This window comes from Oryctolagus cuniculus, chromosome 6 (genome assembly GCF_964237555.1).
Source record: "Oryctolagus cuniculus chromosome 6, mOryCun1.1, whole genome shotgun sequence".
NCBI lineage: Eukaryota > Metazoa > Chordata > Mammalia > Lagomorpha > Leporidae > Oryctolagus > Oryctolagus cuniculus.
In genome coordinates this window covers 21,336,708-21,355,843 of record NC_091437.1, presented here as the reverse complement: position 1 = coordinate 21,355,843, position 19,136 = coordinate 21,336,708, and the positions used below count along the sequence as shown (strand labels likewise).

Below are 19,136 nucleotides of genomic sequence, written 5' to 3'. Positions count from 1 at the left end.
ACACTAGCAGAGAGCTGGATCAGAAGCAGAGCAGCAGGGACTAGAACTGGCCTTTGATGTGGGATGTCCACTGTACCACACCTTCCCTGATAAAATTTCTGACTTTCAGACCTACCTGCACCAAGGAGAATGTTGATCCTAACATCAACAGTTTTCTAGATCCCTTGAGGACGCAACTTAATGGTTAAATACTTTTTGCCCTACACAGCCATGTACAGGTGCTCCTGCAGAGGTAGTAATGGCTCATGGGATTGACACAGTGCTTGCTCTCATGGAGCCGAAGTTAGTGTCTGAGACAGACAGTGACCAAGTGAACACTGGATTTGAGTGGCACATGGGAGAGAGGGAGTGGAGTGAGGTGGAGGGAGTACCCAGACCCTGTGAAAGAACCTTGGTGACCACACAATTCCACAAGCAGCCATGAAGAATGTCTCATCAGAGTCTCGTGAGTGGATTCTCCTTTAAGCTTTGCAGAGACAGAACTCCTGTCTGCCTGTTCACCCCAGCTGCCCGCAAGAGCAGGGGGTCCCACGCCAGAAGCTGGGAACCCCCGGCGGGTGTCCACATGGGCGGCAGTCCTCACTGCTGCCTCTCAGGGTCTGGGTCAGCAGGAAGATGGAGTCGGGATTCGGAGCGGATGTGATGTGAGGGCATTTGGGCCACATCTTAACCACTAGGCCAACTGTCGACCTTGGTTGGATCTGCAAAAAATACTCGGAGTATCCTGAAAATGTGGGGAGTGGCTGAAGCAGGGAGACCTTGGGTCGGGGGCAGCTGTTTTCCTGGCTCAGATGGGGGGTGGTGCTGCTTTGGAATACAGCAGTAGAGGGGGGGTGCCAAGAGGTGAAAACACTTGGTGTTTGTCTTTGTGGCTTCTCCTTGTGTCACTTGGCCTGAGTTCGTAGGGTTGCATTGAACGAGAGGAGGAATGTCTGGTCTTCGAGTGAGATGAAATGATAAAATTAATCCATTCATGTTTTCATCTAATGAGGTGTTTTTTATTTTCTGAGGTTTTCTAATTTCTCTTTCCTGAAGTTTTGCATTGTTTCATCTGGATTTTGCTTTGGTTGGTGTTGGCCTTTGCATTTCCTGATGGAGGTGTTCATAGGTGCTTCTCTTGTCCACTTACACACGTATGGCCCTAGGAAGCTGTCCGAAGCTTGGTCTCCGAGGACGGGATCTGTCTGAACTCTTCAGTTTGAGGCTCTTGTCCATTTCCTGTGGTTCCTCTATGGAAGGATTATCCATCCTGTGGTGGAAGGAAGATGGGTAAAGACGTGCACTTCACTGCTGGTGGGTGTGGGGCCCTGCAAAGCCAGGACTGGGGGCTCATCATTTACGGCATACACAATGGACCCCACTTGGCCCAGCCTCTGCTGTGCCTGGAGCTCACTTCCTGGAAGCTCTTGGACACTCTTGCTCAGGATCAGCCCCCAGTCTCCTGACCCCGGGACAGGGCTAATCCTAGGCTGCCTTAGATCGACATGTTCCCTGGGGTATGGCTCCCTGCTATAGTGCCCACCTACAGTTAGAGCGGGCACCACCCTGGCGTCTTCATTTTCCAAGTTTTCCCAGGGTTCTGAGTCCTGACTCGGCTGGTTTCTCATCGACAGCTCCTCCCCAGCAGGTCGCATTTTTCCCTGGTTCTGGTTCTAGTCCTCAGCCCATCTCGAGTTTCCAAAACTTTGTCAGCACGTTCCTGCTGAGCTCTCCTCCCCCACTGCTGACCCTTATACATATATCTGCCCTCCTCTGGCTCAGCTATTAGTGAGAGGGAGTCATGAGAAGTGTGCGTGTTCAGTTCTCCAGGGCCAAAGGTGCTTCCCTAAGTACGGTGCAAAGTCCATCTTGACATCTCAATCAGAGAAAGTGGCGAAGAAAGGTTTGTAGGAAATTCCAGTTGCTTTGTGACTGGCCAAGACTTGGTTATGTGTCCTTAAGCTGAGCCTCTTGGAGTTTCTCTATTTCATCCCCATCTTGTCAGTTCTGAGTAAGCAAAGTAGGGATATTTCTAAGGACAATGTCAATGCTTGGACTGTATACCATATTTGACTTTAAAAAAAGTAGCTCATTAGGAATGGGCATTTGGTTCAGCTGTTTTTTTAATTCAAATTTATTTATTTGGAAAGCAGAGTTACAAAGAGAGGAGACAGATATTTTTTATGCACTGGTTTACTCCCTCAAATGTCTGCAACAACTAGGGCTCGGCCAGGCTGCAGCCAAGTTTCCTCCAGGTCTCCAGGTGGTACAGATGCCCAAACACTTGAGCCATCTTCAGCTGCTTCCCCAGGTGCATTAGCAAGGAGCTGGATCAGAAGTGGAACAGCAGGACTCAAACCAGCATGTATGTGGGATGCCGGCATTGCAGGTGGCAATTTAACCCTCTGCCTCCCAACACAAGCCCCTGGTCCAGCTGTTAAGATGCCTGTGTCCTCCGTCAGAGTACCTGGCTTTGGTTGCCAGTTTGAGCTCCTTACTTGAGCTTCCTGCCAGTGCAGACCCTGGAGAGCAGCAGTGGTAGCTGGAGTAACTGGATCCCTGCCACCTACATGGCAGAACTGGATTGCAGCTCCAGGCTTCAGACATTTGGGGAGTGAACCAGCAGATGAGATGTTTACTCTGTCTCTCCCTGTCTGTTTTTCTCTCTGTCTAAAATAAAATTTTAAAAATGAAAAAAGCACCTCGCTAGATGGTATTACCCAGTAGGACTAAAGTACTTGCCAACAAGTAATCTGAAGTTTTGTCTAAACGTAGGAAAGAGGAGTTCATTTGTACCTTTAAAGAAAGGACGGTTCAGTATTTAAGTGGAAAGAAGAGGTTAACACGCCCGACTCTCATTGCATCATCCTCTGGGAGAATTTGTGCAGTGAACTTTGCAAAGCATTGCACGATGGGAGGAGAAAGTGATCGGCCTCACCAGTTTGCATTGTGTTCGTGCCCTTGACCACTGGCAGCTTGTGAAATACCCGACCCATGCTGAAGCAGGATTGTGGGAGATGAAGGAGTCCTGGAGACTGATGCCCTTTCTGGATCTGAAGGGCCCAGGACTCTGTCTCCAAAGTTCCTTCTCCAACAAAACCATGCACTAAGGAAGTAAACAGTATTGCCAGCAGAGCAGTACTTGGTTTATTATCACCTGCGGAGAGAGGGAGAGGATGGTAGGCAGGCCCCCAGGAATAGCAGAACAGCTAAAAACACAAGCTCGGGAACCATCCTGGCTTTGAATTTGGACGAATGAGTCAAGCCCTCAGGAACCCCGTTTCGTGCTCCATAGAATGGGACAGTGGCGATTCCCACAAGTGTTTCAGAGGGTTGCCCTGAGGATCAAGTGGGTTAAGAAGGGGAGAGCTTAGAACGATGCTTACCAGCCAGATTCTCAACAGGTGCCGCATTAAATCGCAGCGCCATCCATGGCTCAGACGCTCTGCGTCCACCCCATGCAGGACGGCAGCCCCTGGTCGGTGTGACTACTGAGCGTGGACCATGCAGAAAGTCGGAGAAGAGCTCCAAGTGTTTTCACACCAGATATCAAAGACTAACAAAGTCTCTTTGCAAAGTTTTTTAGTTTGAGAGGAACAAAGAGTACCCATCTGCCAGTTCTCTCCTAGATGCCTGTGAGAGTGAGGACTGGACTAGGCTGGGCAGAAGCCCAGGCCCAGGAGTACAGGCCAGGTCTCACGTAGGTGGCAGGAATGCAGCTCCTGGAGCCATTACTGCTGTTGCCTAGGGTTTGCTGCAGCCAGGTGTCCTACTCGGGCTCTCTGCTGTGGGCCAAACTTCTATCTCTAAGAACATTCTTCATTCAAGACAAAGTTTGAAAAAATATGTAAAATACCTCCATTTAACATACTGATTACATGCCGAAGTGGTATTTTGATATACCGGATCCATCTGGATACATTAGATGTCTGTATATGTTAAATTAATCTGTTTGCTTTTACTTTTTACGTGTGGTTCTCAGATCATTCAAAACCACATTGTTGGCTCACAATCTGTTTCGGTTGGATGGCACAAGAGGTCCTGCACAGGATTCTACTCTAACCTGTCGCTGAGGGGCTGGTGTTGAGGCGCAGTGCGTTAAGCCCTGCTTGCAACTCCAGCATCCCCCAGCAGAGTGCCAGTTTGAGTCCCTGCTACTCTGCTTCCAGTCTAGCTCCCCACGAACACCTGTGGACATAGCTGAAGTACTTGGGTGCCTGCCACCCATGTGGGAGACCAGGATGTGGTTCTGGGCCTCTGGCTTCAGCCTGGCCCAGACCTGGCTGTTGCAGCCATTTGGGGAGTGAGCCAGAAGATGGGCCTCGTTCTCTTCCTTTCCTGAAGCTTGTGACGTGAAGCTGAGGCTATCATGCAAATGCACATGTACACATTGCTCCCAGGGTTTGGGGTGTACCTTAACTTGACAGGACTTGAGGGTGATTCGGCCATCTGGGGAGTGAACTAGTGGATGGAAGATCTCTCTCTGTCTCTCCCTGTCACTGTAACACCTCCTCTCAAAAAAATTTACAAAAATGAATAATTAGGGGGAAAAGGCTGACAGCTGGGAAGTCAATCCAGGTCTCCCACACAGGTGACAGACCCAGCCACATGAGCCGATGACCTGCTGCCTGCCAGGGTCTGGAAGCACAAGCACGGAGCTGAGCATCAAAACCAGCACGACAGCTACAAGGCCAAACACCTGCCCCAGCTACGTCACATTTGTGTATCTGTTCATCTCGTGATGGTGGTTTAGGTTTCCGCTATTTGGCTGTTAGGAATAATGGTGATGAGAACATTTGTGTACAACATGCAGAGTGAAAATGGATTCATCTGCGTGTACACCCCGGGGGGAAGAGTGTGAGCCTGTATATGCTGATTCTACAGTTAGTCATTTGAACTGACAAACTAGTTTTTTATTTTTTAAAACATTTGCTTGTTTAAGAGGTAGAGCTACAGACAGAGAGCGGGTGAGAGGTCTTCATTCATTGGTTCACTCCCCAAATGGCCTTCATGTCCGGAGCTGGGCTGATCTGAAGCCAGGAGCCAAGAGCGTCCTTCAAGTCTCCTACGTGTGTTCAGGAGCCCCAGGACTTCGCCCATCTTCTACTGCTTTCCCAGGCCACAGCAGAGAGCTGGATCAGAAGAGGAGCAGCCGGGACTTGAACAGGCACCCATATGGGATGCTGATGCTACAGGTGGATGCTTAACCCACCATGGCACAGCACCGGCCCCAAACTAGTTTTCTACATCAGTTACACCATTTTACATTTCCACGAACTGTTCCACTGTACTCACATCCTTTCAAAACTCACTACCTGACTTTAGATTATAGCCTTTGTAGCAGGTATGAACTAGTATCTCACTTTAGTTTTTGTTTTTAAAGGTTTATTTATTTTAAAGGTGGAGTGGGGGAGGGTGAGAGATCTTCTATCCACTGGCTCACTCACGGGAGTGGCAGGGACGCGAGCACTTGGACCATCTTCTGCTTTCTCAGGTGCATTAGCAGGGAGCTGGGTCAGAGTGGAGCATCCAGGACGCCAGCTGGCCTCACATGGGATGCCGCAGGCTGTGGCTTGACTTGCTGTGTCACAGTGCTGGCAGCATTTTTTCGTGCTTCTTGACAATCTGGATCTTCCTGGGGGAATTTCTTATTCCCCCTGTTCAGACCCTCAGCCTAGTTTTAAGAATTGGATTATTTGTCTTTTTATTGTAGAACTGTTAGTTGCTAAGCTGATTAGGGTAAACTGAATTTAGGTAAACCACTCTGGGCTTCCGGAATACCAGGGGGTTGTGGTTTGGATTTATTTTTAATCCTTTTTAGGCACTTACCAAGTTTTTGAAAAGAACCCTTGTTCACAGAATAGCTGTAAAGTAGGTCCTACTGCCACCACTAATAGAGGTTGTTAATCCAGCCCCAAGAACTAATGAAAAGGATGTGGAAATCCAAGCAGACTGTGGCTGGCCCTGCCGTAGCTCTGCCCCACCGAGTGAGTGAGCAGTGTGTACTGGCAAGGAGGCGGCCTCTCCACTGTGCTAAGTCACACCTTTTTGTTAAAACCACCATGGGGGAGTGGAGCAGGAGTTGTGGGTCCTGTGCTGCTTTAAAAGTGTGTTCCCCAGGGGTGGAGGGCTGACCGTGCATCCCCCATGGGCACAGCCCCCAGGCCCTGCAAGGGTTGCTCACAGCGGCTCTCTGGGCTGGGAAGGATGCTGCTGGTTTCCTCCACGGTCCTAGTCCTCTGCCTTGTGCCTCAGGCCTGGGCTGATTCGTGCGCAGGTGCTTGGTAGTAGTTTGCTGGAAGATGAGACCTGCTTTCCCACCCACCCCAACAGGAGGGCTGCTTCGTGCCCAAAATGCTGTGTATGCAGCCTTTCCTGCACCCTTCCCACATCTCAAACCTACACTCTGGGGCTTGGAGGCCAGGGCCATCGCTGGATGTCACTGTCCAACTGTGAGCTCACACAACGGGGGACTGACAAAGCGGTTCCTGGGCACTGGTCTGGCACGCGCATTCATTCAACAAGCACTGATGTTGCCTTGGAGCCGGGTGCTGCTGGGTTTCCAAGCGCTCACTGTCTGTGTAACAGGGCAGACATGACCACGTGGTCTACACTGTAGTATGAGGGAGAGCAGGGAACAACACACTGCACAGAGATATCAGAGGACTTCACTGAGGAGGTGTCACTTGGTCAGGGGTTGTGACACGGCATCGTCACGGGTCCTCACCAGGGACGCTTGCTAGTGGCAGAGCGCAGCTTGAAGGAAGTGAGCGCAGGCCCTGTGGACAGCAGCCATGGGATGCAGGCCTGCGGCTCCGGGCTCCAGACGGCGCTCTCTGGCCTGACGTCAGTGTTTCGGCCCCAGCTGGTATGAAGAAAGGTGCACCCAGGGCCAACCCTCCTGAGTACAGGAACAGGAAAAAGCAACCATTTCTTGATTTTCTTGCCTTTGATTTTATGTTTGTCAAGGGAAACTTCGTTCTTACTCCGATAGCAGATGCGGGTGACTTGGCACCAGGAACTCGCCTGTTTGTGTTTCTCCTGGACCGCTTTATCCTGTTTCCCGAGCGTTGCTGAGATGGCGCGCGACCTGACAGAGGCCTTCCAGCCACATCAAAGGGTACAGCCTGCCTCCCCGAGCCCCAGCTCTGCTGCCGGGGAGCTCTCCTGCCCTCTTCGCCGGAGGTTGCTTTCCCAGGGAAAGAGGAGCTCTGAGCAGCCAGGTCCACCTAGGTAGCCCTTCTGCCTAACGCTGGCATCCTGGTGTCTGGTGGTTCATGGAATTGACGGGAAGGCTGGAGAACGCAGCTGTGAAAATAGAAAAGACCCAAAGGAGGCGGCAGGAGCCGGGGCCGGGCTAGGACCCCCGCATCGCTGCATCCCAGCCTCTTGACAGCTTCTCGCCCTTTCCTGCACCTGTCCCTCAGGAAAGCTGTAGTCTCTGGCGGGAGCATCATGTGGGTCAAGTCCAGTTGGCTTGGTTGTGTTGATGGAGGGAACTGACAGCTCCGTGAAGTAGGACAATTGGTTCTGTGTCTCCAAGACCTACAGAATATGGGGTTTCCCCAAGGAAGGAGGTGTGTTCTAATGTCTACCACAGCCCTGTTTGAGGGAGGGGTGAGCAAAGTTCAGGAGATGAGATACCAACAGTAGGGACAACACCAGTGGGAGACCCCCCATGTGTGAACCAACCCTTCAAGATAAAATTGGGGCTGATGTTTCATTGTAGTGGTCACCAGAGAAACCCAAGTGAGGAACAGTACTGACGACTGGTGCCACTCACCCATGGCTCCCGTGAGCTTGGTGCTGAGGTCGCCTGATGAAGTCTCTGGCTTTTCCTGGCAGGTACTGGACAGCATTCCTGCTTCACGGATAAGGAGATGGAGGTTCAGGAAGGGCGGGGTACCTTCGGGGTCACACAGCTACTGACAGTGGAATTTAGGTCTGCTGGACTTCGGAACTCACACTTTCCTGCTACACTGGTTTGTCCATCCCTTGGATACACCTACCTGTCTGTCCCATTTCCTCTGTGAGAAATCAAGGCTGGGTGATGGGCCAGCCTGCGAGCCCTCCTCTACCACTTCCAGACAGATGCTGCTGGCTACAGCAGGCCTTTGTTGTCATCTAGTGAACAGACATATTTGTATTCCCCCTTCACCTTGCTAGCAAAGTCAGAAGTAACTTCCTATCTGTTCTGTTTGTTTTACTTCTCTAGATGCCCCTGTTGAAGTGGAAAGAGCTGCTAACTAGATTCTGTGTGTGTGTGTTCAAGCAGGATAGATATTGAATGCAGGGCAGTGATGGGTGCCAGACATCCCAGCCCCCAGGTTTCAAAGTCTCCTCTGCGTTTGTAACTGACCAGATACACCAGTTAAAATCGGCAGGGTGTTCTTCTTGTGTGTGTGTGTTTCAATTCCACATATTGCAGCGGAACCGCCACAGAGAGATCGCGCATCTGCTGGTTTACACCCCAAGTGCCTGTGACAGCTGGGGCCGAGCCGGGTTGAAGCCAGGAGCTGAGAGTCAGCCCAGTTGTTCACTTTTTAGTATGTTTATCCAGTAGATCTACAATCCATCTTTGACGCAAAAGATGTATCTTTCTCGTAGGCAGCGACTACATAGCTGTCCCAGTGATTCAGAGATTGTGATGTGTTGATTCAGGCACCATCAAGGTCATAGATCTCCAAGCAAGATCCTGTTGACTCTCTTTGGAAACCCAAAAAGCATCAACCATGGCTTACACACAAATGTCTCCTTAAATTACAGATACTCCTTTGGGTCAAGTCTAGTAGCTTTTAAATCATGCAATCAATTCACAGTTGTCCAAAGAGAGGGCTTTGAAAGAAGGTAGTCACAAAAACAAAGTGCAGGGAGAAGGAAGCCCCCCTTCCCCTGTGGGGGTCTGCATAGGCAAGGCCTCAGGCTGGGGAGGGCTGGGTGACCCAGGCATGGGACCAGGAGTCCCTTCGAGATGGGCACCTGCTGCAGAGGAATGCTGGGCTGTTCCCTTCCTGGCGAGTGCATGTTATGGAGGTACTTCCCACGGTTCACGGAAAACAATTTAAACGTGAGGGTTCTTTGGTGCAAAAAAAGTAGAAATCCTCACACAGATTTTCACAGTATATATTTTCCATGGAGTTGTGGGAGACCCTTCATATGTATGGATTTCAACTTTTTTTTTTTTTTTTTGAAAAGAAAAAGTAAACTGATCTCTGGCATTGCATTTTTCACTCTCTGTGAGGAGTCCTTGTGGTACCTTCCCTGGCAGACACAGAGCGACGCAGTCTTGTTTGCTGTGATCATTCTTAGTCTGGTGTGCCCTTGTTCACATGTGACTCACACATCCTAGGACAGCAGAGGCCAGTGAGTTACGTGGGTACGGGCTTCTCTCTTCTCCTGCCAACTTCTCCAGATGCAAATTAAGTGGTGGTCAAATTAGTTTTTCCACTTAGCTTTTCTGGTGTCCTGGGATGGAGGGGAAAAGTGTCCCCTAAACCTCCTGTTTGGGTTCTCAACGACAGAATCTAAGGCTCTGGATAAGACGCCCACAGCACGGCCTGGACAGGGCAGCAGTCCCTGTTGTGTCCAGACTGAGAAGCGCTGCAATGTTCTCCTCAAGCCCTGTGTCCCAGCTGAGCTTCCCAGACCTCTGCTGGCCGAAGCGCCTCCGGGTCAGCGTTGCAGGGAACAGAGGTCCCATTTTAGAGCCCCATGCCCAGGGTTGCACACACAAGCTGTGTGTGGGACTTGGGGCAGAGCTGGTGCCCAGCGGTGCCAGCTGAGTGTGGGCTTCATCTGGGCTGCTGCCTCCGGAGATGGAGAGTGTGTGCCTTACGGTTCACTGGGAAGACATCCAAATGGGGTGGCTGTTTGGTGCAGTGGTTGACATCTATTTCCCTTTTGAGTCTCTAGGTTCAAATCCTGGCTCCCCATCTGACTCCAGCTGCCTGCTAACGCGCACCTGGGGGGCAGCAGGTGATGGCTCAGGACTTCAGTCCCTGCCGCCACATGGCCCAGCCTCTCCCCACTCCTTTCTGCTTTTCAAATAAAAGCAAGTCAAATAAAAAGGCATAAACTTCAGAAAACACTGGCCACATGTAGGAAAAGGTGCTAATTGCCTTAATAGATAAAGAGACCTTATAAGTCACAAAAAGACCAATCTAACAGAATAAGCAAAGGAAATGGACACATCAGACAAGTTAGTGCAAGTGGTCTTATTTATTTAGATACAGAAAGACAAGCACGCAGGCAGATCCTGGGAGAGGCAGGTGGCGGCAGGACAGTGGCAGAGACCTGGAGCTCCTCCGAGGAGCGGAGCGTGTCTTGGCCGGCTTATTTGTCAGATGCAGTTTGGGACTGCAGGGACAGTGAACCGGGTTCCAAAGCGAGGAGAGCACAGTGGCGCGTGCAGGCAGAGCAGTTTTGGGAGCATGAAGATCTGGGAAGGCGAAAGCCTTGAGAGCCAGACCCCAGCCACTGGGGTACGCGCAGATTGCAAAGGGGCCACCGCGGGCAGTGGGGATGAACCCCTAAAGTCGCAGGGCCTGTCCTCCAGGTGGCCTGGCGGCTGGGCCTTCTGCCCTGGGTTACAGGAAACTCGGAAAGAAGGGAGGCAAGAACCCGTGGTGGGATTCCAAGAGCTGGAAAGGTTTGGGAAGTGGCGGGTCCGGAGTGTTGGTCAAGGGGCGCGGACTATGATCAGAGGGACGCGACAGAGGCACGAGCCCCGGGCGGATCTTGTTGGCGGGGCTGGAAAGGGTGGCCATCTGGTGCTCCGGGGATACGGCTTGGACTTCCCCGAGAAGGGGCGGTGTCGGGGTCTCCGGAGACCCGGGCCCGCGCCTCGCAGGCGCGCGGGAGGCGGTGGGCGGTCCCCGGGGCCGGCCGGCCTCCCTCCCCCTGCGCTCCTGTTTCTCCGGCCTGGGGCCACAGGCCTGTGCCCGGCGGGGAAACAAAGGGTCCACTCGCCGGCCCCGGCACTAGGCCCGCGGGCAGTCAGGACCGAGGGGCGGCGGCTCCCGCCCCCGGGGCCGGACGTGGCGCCTCCCCTGCCGCAGCGGCCGGACTCTGGAGGTGGGGTCGGGAGCCAGAGGCCGGGGCTCTGATGTCACCGCTTGGCCTTGGCGCCCGGGCGCGCGTCTCGGGCGGGATGGAGCTTCAGGTACGCGGCGGGGTCGAGGGTCGGGGCGCGGGGTGGGGTCCCCGCCTCCTTGGAGGAGGCCGGGGCCGCGCTGGGGAGGCGCACAGCCGGGCCGCCGAGCCACCGCCGCGTCGTCCAGTCTCGGGTCCGACTCGGTGCCGAGCGTGGCTGCGCAGTCCAAGCGGACCGGTGCGCGCCTTTACTCTCTGTTTCGGGGGAGGAGACCCACGGACCCACCCAGCCGGCGGCGCTGCAGGGGCGCCGCGTGTGCCCACCGTGCATGGGGGGGCCTCTACCTCGCGACCCGACTTGTGCCCTTCGGTCGCGGAGCAGCCGAAGAATCGGGGTCCTCGCGCCCAGAATCGCGCGGTCCAAGTCCTCCTTCCCCGACGGTGAACCCCACAGGAAAGGCCGAGAAAAGCGCGGGTCAGCGGCCATCCGCTCCCTCCCGGCTCCGCGTGACTCTGCCGCCCCCTGCGGTCGCCGAGGCCTGCGCCTTTCTTCAGATCTCGAAGCCCCAGGCCCGCAGTCCGTCCGCCCACGGGCGCCTCTGCCCGGTGCCGCCAACACCTGCACGTCCTGAGCGCGGCCCGCGGCTCCGGAGGCTGAGACCCCGGGCTGCAGAACCGTGAAGCACCGCGCAGCAGCCGCTCCCCGCGGCGCGCACTCGCTCGGAGAACGGGGACTGGGAAAGCCGGGGAGCTTTCCAGAACGCCCACCTGGCCCGACCTAGCCTCGGGTGCTGAGAGTCCTGATCCGGCCCGCGACGTCGGTCCGGCAGGGACGCGGCTGTGCAGACAGCGCCCCCGCCGTGAGCCCAGGACAGAAGGAGGACCCGCGGGTGGGGAAGTGGGGACCGGCCGGGGGTGAGGGGGCCAGGGAGAGAGGTGCGGTTTGGTTCCTGATGTTGGTTGCGTTTGCCGCTGTTTGCTCCTCTTGCCCCTCTGGCCAGCACAGCTGGATCCGCAGCCATTGTTCTGGACTGACTGCATCAACCAGAAACTGGCGTTGTTTCTCCCACGACCTCTGCCTCGGCACCTGGTCTGCCTGCTGTCCTGGCTCACAGCCCAGCTGCTGACCCCAGAGCGCCCGCTGAGGGGGCACTGGACCCCTTGGCCAGTCCCGGGTCCCAGCCTCCTTGCAGACTGGTGCCCACCTGCCAGGCCTCTAACTGTGAACCCTGGACTTACCTGTGTCCCCTCGTCCTCTCATGCTCTGTCATTCGGGTGGCAGGTACCCCTAGAACATCTCCCCCACCCTGAGGACCCCACTCTGGTTTTCTAGCAGGGATTCCATGCTGCTCCTTGCCCCCCCACAGAGCTTTTTTTTTTTTTTTTTAATTTAGCGGGCTGGCGCTGTGCCATAGCAGGTAAAGCTACTGCCTGCAGTGCTGGCATTCCATTAGGCACCAGTTCCAATCCCAGCTGCTCCACTTCTGATCCACTCTGCTATGGTATGAGAAAGCAGTGGAAGATGCCCAAGTCCTTGGGCCCCTGCATCCGCGTGGGAACACCTGGAGGAAGCTCCTGGCTTCGGATTGGCACAGCTCTGGCCATTGCGGCCATTTGGGGAGTGAACCAGCAGATGGAAGACTTTTCTTTCTCACTCTGCTTGTGCTTCTGCCTCTCTGTAACTCTGCCTTTCAAATAAATATTTGAAAGAGTTCTTTCAAATAAATTATTTAAAAGAATTAGTGAGACAGAAAGGTCTTCCATTTGCTGGTTCACTCCCCAAATGGCTGCAATAGCTAGGACTGGGCCAGGCCAAAGCCAGGAGCCAGGAGCTTCTTTGGGGTCTCCCACGCTCTGGTCATCCTCCGCTGCTTTTCCAGGCACATTGGTAGGGAAACAGACCAGAAATGGAGCAGCCTAGACTTGAACTGCAGCCCACAGGGGATGCCAGCAACTCGGGCAGTGGCCTAACCCGCTGTGCTGCTGTGCCGACCCCCTGTTGAGCTTTTTGAGCTCCCACTTCTGAATTTCTGTTCAGCAAGGAACAGGCGTCAGTCCAGCCCATAACTGCCCCAACACCGGGGGCCCCAGGACCTGGCTACCTGCAGCCACAGGGGCTTGTTGGCCTACAAGCCGCTCCCTGCCACAGGACGAGTCTGGAAACTCTTTAGTCTTTGTGCTGAAGTCCCAAATGCACCCCAGAGCAGCTGGGTCCTCCTGGCACAACAGGTTCTGCAAAGGGCACCCTGTGAGCCTTGTGTGTGGGTGTCAGCTTGCTGGGGCCACCAGTTAGGGTTGGTGAGAAGGCAGGTATCCGTGGTCCGTTGTCCACTCGGACGGTTCAGAATCCTTTGTTAATGCAGCCCTTCACAGATGTGGTTGCTTGTGTGGCTGCAGCACGCCAACCAGGGCAAGCCCGGAAGCACAGGGCAGACAATGCTCCAAGGCTGGGCCCAGAGGCACTGGAGAGAGAAGGCTGGTGTCTGAGTCCCAGGGTGGAGCTTCTGCAGGAGGTAGCTGTCCTCCCAGGAGCTGCTGCCCGCCTGGCCTTGGAAGTCTAGACAGCAGAGACCCTTTGCAATGGAGGCGCATGGTGGGCATTAGAATGCCCCCACATGGGTGAGGTCAAGATGTTCGTGGCCTGGGTCTCCTGGAAAGTCCCTTCTGGGAATGCAGAGGAGCCACCTCTCCTTTTTAGGAAACATCAGGTCCTGCACCCTGCACCCACCTGCCATGCTGCGCAGCCTTCAGCGGCCTCCTGGGCTTCAGAGGTTGTGGGGGCAGGGCTGCTCTGAGCCCCAGTGTCTGGGAGGCTAGCGTTGTGATCCCTACCCTCCCAGGTTGTGCGCATGCACTCCCCACCAAGCGGCTGGGAAGCCTGCCCTCCCGCATGGCTCACAGGGAGCCCCAGCCGAGCCTCTGAGCTGCTGTCACTGTGACCCAGCACACTCACTCACCCGGCACTGGGGAGCTATTGATTGCTGGCCAGTCCTGCTGCACGCCGTGCTCGCCTGCTCTGTTTGTTCCTGGTGTTGTGCAAGCAACCTGGTCGCTGTCCCTGGGTCAGGCGTCCCCTCCCCTAGAAAAGGTTATTAATAGGGAAAGGAGAGGGTGGGCAGAGCCAGGGAGGCTGCCCCAGCTTCTGCTGCCTGCCAGTCTGCTCCTTCCCTTGTCATCCGACAAATACTTACCTTGACCATAAGCCAAACGCCGTGCCGGGCACGGAGCGTGCAGTGTGAATAAGGGCAGGGCCTGCCCTGGGGACGCCGGGGGTGGGGGCTGGAGGGACTCCCAAGCAAGCCAGCGATGACAGCGCAGGGTCAGGAGTGCTGTGACAGGGCAAGCTCGGGACACCTCCAAGCTGAGTCCTGTGGGAGAGCAAAAATATCAGGGCAAAGGGGAAGTGACAGCTGGTCACTTCACAGACAGAGGCAGGGGACCGCATTATTCTGGGGCCTACCGATAGCGCCTAGGGAGATGGAGCCAACCCCTTCCCACTGTGGAGTTGGGGCCCAGTTTGGGGGCGGGGGGCATGGTAAACTACTTTCAGCAGAGTTTGCTTCCAGGCAACTGATTCCGGCCCTGCAGTGCGCCTGCGGGCTGGCCATGATTCCAGGCCGAGCTCTGCCGCTTAGCTGTGTGCCCCTGCACAGATCATGTCCTCCCCCCCCAGTCTCAGTGCCCCCATCTGCAAAGGCAGGTAGGCTTGTGAGCCCAGGGAGGGAGGCAGGCTGTGCCGCTGGCCCTGCCCCCTGGCTGCGTCTTGGCTCCCTGTGACCTCAGTGTTCCCTGCCATTGTGTATTGGGGTAAGATCACAGGAGAGCCTGGCAGAGCAGCCCGGAAGCGGCGTGGGTGGAGCGGCCTCCGTAGGGCAAGAGCCCCGCTGTGGCCTGGGCACTGCAGGGGTGGCCGGGTAGAGGCCCACGGCTGTGCTAGTCTTCCTCAGAGCTGGGTTAACCCCCTGGGTCTGGCCTACTGTCCCTACCATTCGTGCACCTGTGGCAGCTCAGCCAGAATGGAGGGGTGTGGCCGGGCCTGACCCTCGTGGTGCAGGGCCCCGCAGGCTGTCCTAACTCATCATCCCGTCCTTGTCTTTTCAGGACCCCCGGAGCCAGCCAGCTTCGGCACCTACCCGCGCAGCCATGGAGGCCTTGGGTCCCGGGGATGACCGTGCCTCCCCCGCCTCAAGCACTCGAAGCCTGGATCTGCGGCTGTCCGCGCGTGCCGACTCGGCCTACAGCTCTTTCTCGGCGGCCTCCGGCGGCCCTGAGCCACGCACGCCATCGCCCGGGCCCGACCCCCTCCCTTACCTTGACTGGGACTACGTGCGTGTGGTGTGGGGCGGCCCCGGCCCCGCTCCGCCGGACGCTGGCCCGCGCACCTGCCCGCGGCCCCGGCCCGCGGTGGCGGCGCGCTGTGGGCCGCGGCCCCCGGCCGTGCAGGGGACGCCAGGGCCACTCAGCAGGCAGGCCACTCCGCTGCTGTACGCGCTGGCGGCAGAGGCGGAGGCCGCGACGCGCGCCGTCGAGCCGCCCAGCCCGCCGGCCTCGCGGGCCGCCTACCGCCAGCGACTGCAGGGCGCGCAGCGGCGGGTGCTGCGGGAGACGTCCTTCCAGCGAAAGGAGCTCCGCATGAGTCTGCCCGCCCGCCTGCGGCCCGCGGCCCCCGCGCGGCAGCCCACCACGCACCCGCGCTCCGCCTCGCTCAGCCACCCGGATGGGGAGGTGGAGCGGCCGCGCTGCCCGGCCCCCGCGCCAGGAACCGCCGACCCGGAGCGCCTCGCCAGCCAGCAGCGGAAGTGGTGCTTCTCGGAGCCGGGGAAGCTGGACCGCCTGGGATGGGGTGTCGGGGCGGCGGGGGAATGCTTGGGTGAGGCCAGCACCGTCGCCGGCGGCCCGGTTGGGCCTGAGCTGGCCGGGTGCAAAGGGCTGCCCGAGATCCAGCCCCAAGGTCCAGCCGACTGTGGGTCCCAGAAGTTTGCTCCTGCCTACCGGCCTGCTGGTCGGAGTAGGAGCGCTTCCGGGGAAGCCTTAGGCCCCTGGGGAGGTCCAGGAGGGCCCATGTCAGTCGCCCAGGTATGGAAGATAGGCGGATAGGGGTTGGTCGGGGATGGAGCCCCTGGGATACTGACAACTCCAGCTGTCCACCTTTGCAGGCTCTTCCCCAACGAGCACAACCGCCCAGGCCATTGTTTCAGACCAAGGTCTCCAGGTGAGAGACGAGAGCCCAGGCTGGGCTGTGACCCAGGAAAGGAGCAGGTGCCTTGCCTACGCCCAGCCTGAGCCTTCTGACTCCTGCAAACTGGGAACCCTGCTGTCTCCCTTGTACAGCTCCAAGAACTTCCTCCCCAGTCGCTGCGGTGGGTGTGAGGCCCCTGCCTCCAGGTGCTCGACTCAGAAGGAGGCTGCAGTGACCTGTCCCACAGAGCTCCCCGCCGGCAGCCCTGCCGACTCTGAGCAGAGGGTCTCGGAGACCTGCCGTGGTCCTGCCTGGCTTCCCTCCCTCCCCGACGACAAGGTCTTCCTGGAAGAGGCCTCGATGGGCAGAGTGACGTCACCTCCAGGCTCTCAGGCGGAAGAGTGAGATGCTTCTCTCCCTCCCTCCACCACACACACATCTGGAAAATGCTAAGGGAGCCGGGAACCTTCTCCTGGCCGGAGCCTGGGCGCCCAGGGGGTGGGGTGGAGGCAGGCAGCCCTTGGAGGCCACCGTTGTCAGTGGCCAGAGCCTTTTCTGATTCACTGTCTTCTACTTCCAGTGCCTGTGCCTCTGATGAGCAGAATGGAACTGGCCTGGACCACAGGGCTGGCCGAGTCCCCGCAGAGTGTCCCCTCGACGGGTGTCCGGGGTCAGCAGCGGCAGATGAGGGCTGGCAAGGGGTGAACGGGTCTGTGGGTGTTTGCGGGCCCACAGGCTCTAGCACCCCTGGGACTGCGAATGGTGACATCCCAACCAGTGACCCCTCGGGAATGCTGGCCACTGAGCCCCCTGCAACCACAGAGAGTGACCCCATGAAGCCTCTCCCTGTGGATGGCCCAGGACCTTCAGACAGTCACACCCAAGGGCCTGTTGGCCACACTGCGCTGGGCTGGGGCACTGGCCAGCCTGGTTCCTGGCCAGCATGGTCCAGTCAGCGCCTCGAGGAGCTGGTTCAGGAGCTGGCCAGACTGGATCCCTCTCTGAGTGACACTTTAGCCGCCCAGCCCAGCGCAGAGCCACCCCTGGGCCTGCTGGATGGGCTCATCCCTTCCGCTGAGGTCTGGGCTGCCATGTCGGCAGCAGAAGATGCTGCTGGTACTTCTGAGTCAGGGTGAGCGAGGGGCGTCAAGGACGGGGCGGGTCGCATGCCCCTGCTGTGTGGGGCAGGACCGCCCAGGGAGCTGTGGCTTTGTCCCCAGGTCCAATCAGCTCAGCTCCCCCCAGCTCCTGCCAACTTCTCAGGAGACAAGGCCTGAGGATCCTGGTGCACACCCCGTGCCTGACCAGCTGTGTGGCCGGGGCCTGCCTGCACCGCACAGCAGCCTCCAGGCCAGGAAAGTGAGTGTGGGCATCCGGTGGGGGCTGGTGGGGGCAGGGGCCCAGGCGTCCTGGGCATGGCCCGAGTACCCGGCCCTCCCTGCAGGTGGAGCTCGCCGACATCCTCCAGAAGATGCTTGGAGAACTTCACGCCGAGCAGGAGCGGCTGCACCTCAGGGCTCACAAGTGGGCCAGCGGCCAGGCGGCCCTGGAGGCTGCGGTGGGCCAGGCCTGTGCTCCCCGAGAGCTGGAGCGCTTCCGCCGCTTCCTGGCCGACCTGGAGCGAGTGCTGGGGCTCCTGCTGCTTCTGGGCAGTCGCCTGGTCCGCGTGCGCCGCGCCCTGGCCCGGGCGGGTTCAGACGGCGACCCCGATGAGCATGTAAGGTGGTGCGGGTTGGGAGAGCCGGGCGGTGAGCGGCCCGCCTCCCCGGCTGGCACCGTGGCGGGCGGCGGGGCTCACGGTGCGCTCTGCCCCGCGCTCTAGGCCTCCGTGCTTCAGCGGTTCCGGCTCCTGCAGCGGCAGCAGGAGGACGCCAGGGAGCTCAAGGAGCACGTGGCGCGGCGCGAGCGGGCCCTGCGCGAGGCGCTGGAGCGGGCACTCCCCGCGGAGCAGCTGCGCTCCTACTGCGCCCTGCTGGCCGGCAAGGCCGCCATCCTGGCCCAGCAGCGCAGCCTGGACGAGCGCGTCCGGTTCCTTCAGGACCAGCTGGACGCCATCGGCAGGGACCTGGGCCGTCGACCCCTGTCTCCCAGGCTGGTCTGGCCTCCTGGGACCTGTCCACGGGATGACCCGCCCTTTCCCCCTCCCATGGTCTAGCCAGGGGAAGGGGAAGCCCTGCCCACGCCTCTCACCCGCGGGGCTGGGTTACTCGGTGCTTTTTCCACCAGTGCTGGGGAGGTCTAAGCCTGCCCTCCCAGGGTCCTGTTTTCCAGAGTTCCTATGGCCTTGCCCAAGTCAGCTGGGCCATTTGGTAATTAACTTATAGGTTTTAGACACAGCAGTAGGCCCCCTCTTCTTGATGGCCAGAAGGAGAGGACACAGAGGAGCACTTCGGGTGCAAATCCTGTTTTTCCAATAAAATTGGTTAAAGTGTGTGTGTCACCGGCAGCACATTGGTGGAGAGGTTCTTCTTCTTTTTTTTTTTTTTCCCAAAAAAGATTATTTATGTGAAAGAGAGAGAGAGAGAGAGGTATCTTCCATCTGTTGGTTCGATCCCCAGATGGCCACAATGCCAGGGCTGGGCAGGGCTGAAGCCAGGAGCTTCTGATGGGTCTCCCATTGAGTGCAGGGACCCAAGCACTTGGGTCATCTGCTGCTGCTTTCCCAGGTCATCAGCAGGGAGCTGGATTGGAAGTGGAGCAGCCAGGAATCTAGCTGGTGCCAAAACGGAATGCCTGCATCATAGGTGGTGGCTTTACCCACGATGCCACAACACCACAGTCTGGTTGACAGGATGCCAACTTCAGCCCAGTGTGCTACAGAAGGCAGCCTTGTGGGCTGGTCAGCCGCAGGCCTGGCGGTGTGGAGGAAGACTGGAGGAGGGAAGGA

At 57.4% G+C, this 19,136-nt stretch overlaps 1 protein-coding gene across 1 annotated transcript; it reads left to right on the top strand.

Annotated features, from left to right (window-relative positions):
- The first annotated feature begins 10,431 nt into the window (after nucleotides 1-10,431).
- SHROOM1 (shroom family member 1) lies at nucleotides 10,432-18,695 on the top strand. Its single transcript, XM_051844195.2, has 8 exons — nucleotides 10,432-11,140; nucleotides 15,172-16,146; nucleotides 16,227-16,282; nucleotides 16,402-16,650; nucleotides 16,830-17,381; nucleotides 17,470-17,608; nucleotides 17,694-17,966; nucleotides 18,072-18,695. The coding sequence occupies exons 1-8, from the start codon at nucleotides 11,084-11,086 to the stop codon at nucleotides 18,402-18,404; spliced, it is 2,634 nt and encodes an 877-aa protein (XP_051700155.2). The 5' UTR covers nucleotides 10,432-11,083; the 3' UTR covers nucleotides 18,405-18,695.
- The last annotated feature ends 441 nt before the right edge of the window (nucleotides 18,696-19,136 follow it).

Coding starts and splice junctions, on each gene's coding strand:
- SHROOM1 (XM_051844195.2), top strand. CDS start 11,084: ATGTCACCGCTTGGCCTTGGCGCCCGGGCGCGCGTCTCGGGCGGGATG. Junction 17,382..17,469: donor GCTGGTACTTCTGAGTCAGG/GTGAGCGAGGGG, acceptor CTTTGTCCCCAG/GTCCAATCAGCTCAGCTCCC. Junction 17,967..18,071: donor ACGGCGACCCCGATGAGCAT/GTAAGGTGGTGC, acceptor CCCGCGCTCTAG/GCCTCCGTGCTTCAGCGGTT.